This window comes from Trichophyton verrucosum, assembly GCF_000151505.1.
Source record: "Trichophyton verrucosum HKI 0517 chromosome Unknown contig01387_1.f1.exp, whole genome shotgun sequence".
Taxonomy (NCBI): Eukaryota; Fungi; Ascomycota; class Eurotiomycetes; order Onygenales; family Arthrodermataceae; genus Trichophyton; species Trichophyton verrucosum.
The window spans coordinates 1-8374 of NW_003315116.1; the positions used below are offsets into that span (position 1 = coordinate 1).

At 46.6% G+C, this 8374-nt stretch overlaps 3 protein-coding genes across 3 annotated transcripts; 1 reads left to right on the top strand and 2 right to left on the bottom strand.

The window, feature by feature from the left end:
• Nucleotides 1–1386: 1386 nt before the first annotated feature.
• TRV_08156 (uncharacterized protein) lies at nucleotides 1387–3855 on the bottom strand (the record flags this gene model as incomplete). The annotated part of the gene is made up of 1 exon (XM_003017787.1): nucleotides 1387–3855. The coding sequence occupies one exon, from the start codon at nucleotides 3853–3855 to the stop codon at nucleotides 1387–1389; it is 2469 nt and encodes an 822-aa protein (XP_003017833.1).
• Nucleotides 3856–4483: 628 nt separating this feature from the next.
• On the top strand, nucleotides 4484–5503 carry TRV_08157 (uncharacterized protein; the record flags this gene model as incomplete). Its single annotated transcript, XM_003017788.1, has 1 exon — nucleotides 4484–5503. One exon carries the CDS (start codon nucleotides 4484–4486, stop codon nucleotides 5501–5503), a length of 1020 nt encoding a protein of 339 aa, XP_003017834.1.
• Nucleotides 5504–6789: 1286 nt separating this feature from the next.
• On the bottom strand, nucleotides 6790–7296 carry TRV_08158 (uncharacterized protein; the record flags this gene model as incomplete). Its single annotated transcript, XM_003017789.1, has 1 exon — nucleotides 6790–7296. A coding segment is annotated over one exon (507 nt), but the record flags the coding sequence as incomplete, so codon positions are not given.
• Nucleotides 7297–8374: the final 1078 nt, after the last annotated feature.

The following is an 8374-nucleotide window of genomic DNA, read 5'->3' on the forward strand; positions in this document are numbered from 1 at the left end:
GATTTTTTTGGTCTTTTTGTTATATTTTTACTCTCCTTTATTCACTATTCACTTATTTATTTATTTTTTATCCGTCGTTCAGCAGTAATAATGTAAGTTGGTCGGCAGTTGCTGAATTTTTTGGAAGATGATACGATTTTCTCAGCTGAAGCTTGCTGGACTTGGCATGTGTACTTGCAGATACTTAAGCGAGCAACTTTGCCTCTACATCAATACCTACACCATAGTGCATGATATATGCTGCCTTTGACAAGGTCATGGACATCAGCTGAAACGGCTGGAGAGTCAATTAAGCGATATCTGCACTTTCCCATGCGCTGAACATGATTCTGAAGGACCAGAAAAGCGAAATGGCCTCCTTTCTCTTGCCCACCTTCAGGTATAAAAAGGCGTCGAGTGCCCTGATCTCTACATACCCAAATACCAACTCATTCTCTCATAAATTGTTCAACTCCTAGTCAGAAACCTGATTGACACCCTTTAAATACCCTATCACCTTGATAAATATCTGAAGATGGGCTTCCTCGTGGGCATCACTGCACTTCTATCTATTGCCATTACCGCCTATGCTGCGCCCTATGACCAACAAATCCTAAATAAACAGGGCAACGGGGATCCACGCATTACAGATGGATCTCACGGAGGGTTGTATCTTTGTTCAGGGGCAGGCTTCGTCGGCCACTGCGAGTACTACCGTACCCCGTTTGGGAGCTGCGGTATGTTGATCCTCATTACCCAGGCTTTTGGTCGTGATAATTACTCATTTAATTAATAGTCACAATTACCGATCAATTCCCTTCTGGAAATGGCGGAGTCAATGGTGTAAACGCAGCTGGTTCTGACAAAGGGAGCTGGTGCACTTTATATGCGTGAGTTCTCTAAGACAACAAATAGGTTATATTTGTTAACATGTTATACAGGCAATCGGGCTGTCGGGGATCTGAACTCCAGATCCATTACCCTGGGTATGATGACCTGCGGAAGGTGAGCTGGAGAGCTAGGGCGCGTAGTTATAACTGCGCTGCCGAGTGAGATGGAAAAGTGAAAGAGATAATACACATACCAGGCTCCAGTGACAGCTCAATACCGCTATCGATATGGCTGGTAACCAGTCCGATGGGTATATATGGATATAAAATATTATACAGCAAGTTAAACATATAATTAAGGCCTTCACGAAGCATTAATAACATTCAATCCTCCATTGAGGTCAATATGAGATAAGAGAAACGACGTGGTTAAATAGCCTTTCACAGCTTGTTTTTTTGGCTTGAAGTAGTTAAACTTGATGGTCTAACTAAAGCGCCTCAGCTGCTATCATCGACCGTTGTTTCATGAGTATTGTCCGGAGTCCAGAACCTTGGATTCCGTCTGTAAGCCTCAATTTCAGTTTCTTTCATTTTTATCTTTGTCTCCTTCCCCTTCCACCTCATCGTCCATGCCATCTGTGAAACGAAAATTAAGTTGTTCCAGCATGTCACAACACTGCTTGCCAACAGCCGCTATACACTCATCCATAGCAGCTGCTGCTTCGGAGAGTAACTTGCTGGTAACTTCATCCGATTTTTTAGCCCCTAGCAAACCCGAGAGCTTTTTGGTATTTGTCGCGGCCATAAATATATATCCCACTACGAAAGGCAATTGATTCTCCCTTTCCATGTAGCCGCCCCCAAACATATCCCGAAGGGTTGGACGACAGTGTTCATGAATACTGCGAAGAACCGACCAGCATATTCGATGAAATGAGAGATATGGTATACTGAGCTCCAACGATTCCGTCCGTAAAGTGTTCCGGAGCTGTTTCAGTAGTTCGGCGGCATTAACCGCTCCTGAAGTAGCTTTCTTCTGCTCTTTCTTAATGTTTCGGGACATAGAATACACACGTATACCCTCTGAAGGCGAAGCCTCTTCATCCCAACTCCAATTGGATTTGGATATAATTTGTTCAATGTCTGTCGTCGTCCAGTCTCTCTGCAGGGCTCCTTCACAGAATCTTGGTTTGAACATCTGAGCGACTGGAGCAAGCTCCTTGAGTGTCCTAGGACCTCGGGATGAAACTGGTAGAGCTCCCTGACGTCTATTTTTCGAGAATGCAGCTGCTGACCATCCCATACTCAGAGCAAATTGTTTCAAGTAATCTTCTGGGGTCTGGGGTCGATCTCCAACAAAAATCTTATCCTGCATTCCCATTATGACGTCCATATCTTGCCAGTTGTTCCGGAGAAGTTTTTCTTGTTTCACTGCGTTATAGAGGTGGTAGGTATATAATATGGAGCCCCAGGCGTCTGCAAAGGCCAGGCTGACTTCTTGGAATTTCGCTTTTAGGCTGTAGGTAATCAACCCGCATAAGAGAGGGTGTGAGGATAAGAGCATATAAGGCTCTCTAGGAGGTTGTTTGAGTCTCCTTCGGGCCTCCCCAACAGGGTCTCTTTTAACCCACAGACCAATAAATTGCTGGATATTCTCTAGGACAGTATCATTTGACCGAGGCCACCCTGTTACACGAAGGGATTTATGATACTGAAAGTTATCATTGATGGACTCATCAATCATGTTGGCTGTAGCCATCAGATCAGAAAGACCACGTCGCACGTCCCCACGCAATGTATGGTGAATATCAAGGTACACTTGCGTAGCAAAGGAGAGAAAAAGGGTGACTGAATGGGTTTGGAACGCCTCCGCAAAGCTGCGTGTGAGCTCATCTTCTGCTAAAAGGTCAGGAGCACAAATACAGAGTAATGCAAACTCAGTGGAGTGCTCCATAAGGATGACCTTATCCTCTTGAAACTTTTCCCTTGGTGATTTGTTTATTCGGTCGCTAGCAGGGTCATATACGCCAAAATAGCCGGGTTTGATAACGGGCATATTGTCCTTGCTTACCATAGGAACAAATCCTTGGAGGAACATGTAAGTTGGAAAGAATATTTCTGTCGCTGCCTCCCAAACACGAAAATTAAGGTCGTCACCAGGCAGTTCTCTGAAATCTTTATCTTCTCCCATATTATGGCACTGAGCCGTAAATACTGCTTCCATGAGCATGGCCGAACCCCCAAATTTGTTAAATAACGGTGCTGCATCCTTCTCTAACTGGCGGGCAAATTCAAGAGCTGTGTTGGTCATGATCGACGCAGAAACAAGATCAAAGACACCGTCCCGGTAGCCTAACCAGGTCTCCTGTATTGCAATACGGAAAGCGCGGTAATCTTGGATGATAAGACAGTAAGCGCTGTACATCTCGTTGATGTCTTGTGCCCTTTCTGCTTCATAGGTTGCGTCTGAACCGGATTCTGGAGGCTCTGGTTTGGTGGTATCTGGGGTAGGAGCACGCTCATCCGAAGGCTCCTCGACATCAAGCTTCTCAAATTTGTTAGCCAAGCCCTCTTTGTTCTCATCTACGAACAAAGGTCGTAGAATGTTTTGAACGCGTTCGAGAACGCTGATGAAATGACCATGTCCATCTTCATTTGTCTTCCTCTTTTCTCCAAGAATGCTATGGTGAGATCGTCTTGCAGATATAGCTCGTTCGATGGCTGTGATAAATGTGGACGGGACTCGGACTCGAGGTGCTTCGCATTTTACAATAGTCTCGGCAAGGGGGATAAAGTCGCGAACTGCAATGACATATGTCTGTGGTTTGACGGACGCGGAGCTTTTGGTGGAGGAATTCGTAGAAGACTGAGCGGCTCGGGCTGCTTTTCTTGCTTTCCCTTTAGCCCTGCCTCCTTTTTTGGGCTGGTCACTCTGATGTTCAATCTCGTATCCACAGACTTTAGCGGTTTTGGCAAGCCATGAAGCCACAGCATTGGTATCTTGTTTGTATTGCAAATAGCTGCTCGTTAAGTAGTGAGGGAGCATTGTGAATACACATAGAAAACGCGAAAACTGTAATTGAATTATGCGTAGGAATCAGCCTTGGGTGAAGTCCATGGTTCAGTTCAGAGGGCGTTTTACTTCATAAAGGCCCCTCCCATTTGTGATCGAGTGCGCGGCTATTTATCGCGTGTCCATAGGCGATACTTTCCTTTAATTGGATAAATAAGCGACAGAAACAGCGGGTAAACTATATTCCATTGTGCCTCGGCATCTCCTGAAACCCCCGGCCGCCAGGGCGCGCCCCTTGGGAAGCAGCCATTAGATATAAAGTCAAGCAGGATTTCAAGTAAATCGTCTATCCAAGATCATCAATTCTGGACCCAGATAACTTGTGAATCAAGTAGTAATGTCTTCAGAAGTAAAGCCAGTCCTATTCCACTATTCGCTGTCACCCTATGCCAGGCGAGTTTCTTGGTATGTAATTAAATAATGCTCTACCAATAGCAAAAAAAGAGACACCAAAAATTGAACGTTGTTTGATTAACCAATGGTATGAAGGTACCTCACTCTGCGTGGGATTCAGCACAAACAATGCGTATGATAAAAATACCCTATTAGCTGTAGCAGGGAGCATGCATGTTGACAGAATATTCAGTTGCAACCACTCATTATGCCACGACCGGACCTAGAGGCTCTCGGCGTCAAGTACCGACGAATTCCCGTCTTGAGCATCGGGAAGGATGTATACTGTGACACTCGCTTGATTATCAAAAAGCTTGAGGAACAGTTCCCGGACGGAAGGCTTGGTGCCACAGACGGCGAAGGGCAAGCTCTGGAGAACTTACTTGAAACATGGTCGACGGATGGAGGACTGTTTCTCAATGCAGTTCTCCTGATGCCACTTGACCTGCCATCTTTACGGGACCCGGCATTCTTGAAGGACAGATCTACCTTCCTTACCGGTCCAAAGTGGAAGATGGAGGATATGCCCAGTCTTAGGGGCGAGGCGATGGTTCAAGTAAAGCGTGCCTTTGACTTTCTTGAATCAACGTTATTAGCAGATGGGAGGGACTGGCTCCGCAAGACGGAAAAGCCAACCCTTGCAGATATACACGGTATGTCTCTCATTTGCTCCCTGTTTCTCCTCGCTTGTCCCGGACATGTCGTGGGATGTCTGGAAATGGTTTCCATGGATTCAATTGGGAGACTGACATTTTCTCTTGCGTTATTTTTTTTTTTTTTTCCTTATTTAGCCATTTGGGCATTGGACTGGGTTCTTGACATGGGATCCTTGGAGGACAGCATCATCTCTGAGGCCAGCCACCCCAAAGTATTTGCTTGGATTACCCGATTTAGGCAAGCCCTGTCACACGCAAAGGGAAAGATGGAAGAGATGCTTGTGTCCGGTAGCGAAGTGCTTGACGGTCTCCAGCATGAGTCGTTTGCTCAAATTGACGCCGAATTCGATGACTCAGATCCACTTGGGCTTGAGAAGGGCGAGGAAGTGCTGGTTTGGCCCACTGATTCAGGATCAACTCACCAGGATGCTGGGGCCCTTATTGGGTTGAATTCAAAGGAGATAGTGCTGCAACGAAAGACGGCAGATAGCAGGTTTGATATCCGCATTCACTTTCCGCGACTGAATTTCAAAGTCGTCTCGGCTGCTCACGTGCAGCAGACTAAGCTGTGAGACGTGCAAGTTCCATTATATCCATGATACATAAGAGAAAAATGTTAGTTGAGGGTATTTGGACATAATTTGCCCTTCCTTGACAATAGCTAGTTGTGATTCGCCAATATAGAAACGGAAAGAATATACCAGTTAGCACCCACCGCCTTTCTTTTAAACTCACAAAAGGATAGAAGGACATCCTCTCTTCAGCATCCTTTTGTCCCGGAAAAGTCGCCCATATCATCCAGTTAGGTGTTCCATGTACTCCGTAGATCTGACGAGTCGGAGGGTCCGATCCGACGTCTTACCATCTCTTTTTATCGATGGTTCGTTCGCAGTTCAAAAAAGGAATATCCAGCCACCTGCAACGCTCTGAGATCATTTTCAACTGGGCCAATATAACCCCAAACCAGCCACGCGATAATTAACGACATCACATATACCTGTACGGAGTACCTCGTACTTCGTACTCCGTAGTCTCCATAGGTTTTGTTTATTTATCACGAAAATTGCGACGTGAGGCTCACGTACCCATCAGAAAGGACAGATGGAGCTTCTTTTCCCAGGCAGATACGGAGCAGTGTACTCCGTATGACCTCAGCTTTTGCGCCGTGACTTTTCATGCTTAGACGAATCCAGTATGATGGTACCATTATTATTTTATCAGCCCTCTCCCCTGCATCCAGAAAAACACTGTAGCTTAGCTGGCCAGAGTGGAGAGAAATGCCCGGGAATTTCACCTAACTTGGATGTTATTGGTAGTTGGCACCTGAGCAAGGTCTCCATAGGGAAGGTTTGTTTTTTTTTTTTTTTTTTTTTTTTTTTTATATTAATTATTTTTGTTTGACAGGCCGTACGAGGCGGCTGAGAGGGAGATTCTGCTGGACGCAGGGAGTCATGGAAGGACAGGGTCTTCAGACTTGAGCGTGAGTGGACAACCTTTGGCCTGCTGGGCTGTCTGTGGTGTGTATCAGCAGCGGAGGTGTGGGAGGGTTGGGTGAGTGCCCAAGGGAGAGCTGCATGAGTGCCTAACAAGCAGCGGCAACACCGCACCCAATCAGCCCGCCCTCTCTTGCAGCCATGTAGGACGCCATCGAGACTGAAAATTTTCAGGGAGGATAAGGGGGCCAGACAGGCTCTTCAGGCGTTGATCTCGAGCCGGCATAACTCTATCAGATGGGCAAGCCCTTGTTCTGGTCGACCGATCTGCTCGTCCAAACCGCCGTCCGTACGGAGTACTGCGTAGAGTTTGCTGCTGCCCTGTCTCGGTGTTAGTAACACGCTGAACCGTGGTTAGCTACCCGTTACCACTCACCCTTATCGTCGCCTTGACCAGCTAACCCCCCCAGCTGCCCTGCCCGTCTCTCCCTTTTCACCTCGCTTATCTCGTCTCGCCGTCCCTCGTCCCCGTCCCCATCGTCCCCATCGTCCCCATCGTCCCCATCGTCCCCATCGTCCCCATCGTCGTCTTCTTCTTCCTCTTCTTCTTTCTTGTTGTTGCTCCTCCTCGCCCTGTCCAGCCCAAGCAAACAATAATAACTACCCAATCCAGCAGCCAGCCAATCACCGCCCGCCGCTCGCAGACCCACTTTTTGCCCTTCCTGGCGTCTTTTTCCTCCTCCTGCTGCGTCGTCTCGCCAGTTTTTCTTCTCTTCTTCTCTTCTTCCTTCTTCCTTCTTTTCCTCTTCCTTCTTCTTCCCTTTCTTCCGCCGTTTTCTCAACCTCGTCTCTTCAACCTCAAGCTTGCTGCTCCAGCTCTCGCGACGCGCGCTCTCTCTATCTCTCTCTCTATCTATTTCTCCCTCTCTGTGCTTGCTCTCTGCCGCATCTCAAGAGGTGACAAGTTGTGCTGCTGGCCAAAGGACTATCTCTGCGCCCGGTTTCGCCCTCAGTCGGTTGCTCTCAATACCACATTTTCCAACAGTGAACCAGCAGGCTTCCCGTAGGACTCCCCCGGCCACTCTCCATCTGGGATTACTTCTGTTTCAGCCATAGACAATATCTACTTCCAATACTACTACATCACCATACCTTTTGAGGAGCAGTTGCACACGGCTTCTGGTATTGTTGTGGGTATATTATTATTATTTTGGACCCCAAAAGAGGACTGTTACATCCGCCATTTGGATCCGTTCCCAAGGAAACACCTCCCCCTGCATCCAGGTTTACACATACACTCTTACACACACATCTATATTCCTCTCTTAGGGAAGATACTGCAGAATCAAAAGAAAAAAAAAAAAGAAACATACGCAAAACAAAAACAAAAAAGAAGATCGCAAAAGGAGTCCTCACTTTTAGGCGCCAAAAGAACGCTGAGAACCTCGTATCTTTCTGCCTGAGAACTCACCTAACCCAAAGGACATATATGCATCTATCAGCCCTCTAGGATTTGCTCCCTGTGTCACTTGACTCTTTCATCTTTTTTTTTTTCCCTAACAAGTTGCTACTTTTTTTTTTTTCCAGAGGTTTCTTTTCCTTTCACAGCTGTTCTACTTTTGTCTTGCTCTGCCCTGGATCCCCTTTTTTGTTAAAGCACCAGGAAACATTATACCTCTTCCAGATACACCCGTCTTCGGCCCGCTTCAAATTTCCGGAGACGTAAACTTGGGATATCTGTACATTCTTCCACCTGGACTAGGACTCCGTCTTCATCTCTCTCCTTCCAGCCGTGAAAACCAGGGTTTTTAGTTTCTATTTCTTTTTCATCTCTGTTCCTGTACCTTGGAAATAAAAATGGCACAGCGACAACCCATAAGATATGATGATCCGGAGCCTCAGACTCGACTCAATGAATATTTTATCGATCAAGATGGTATCAGCCGTGAGGTCATCCAAGCAGATATTTGCCGTTATCTTGGACGAGATGCCCTCGTGAGGCCTGGAACT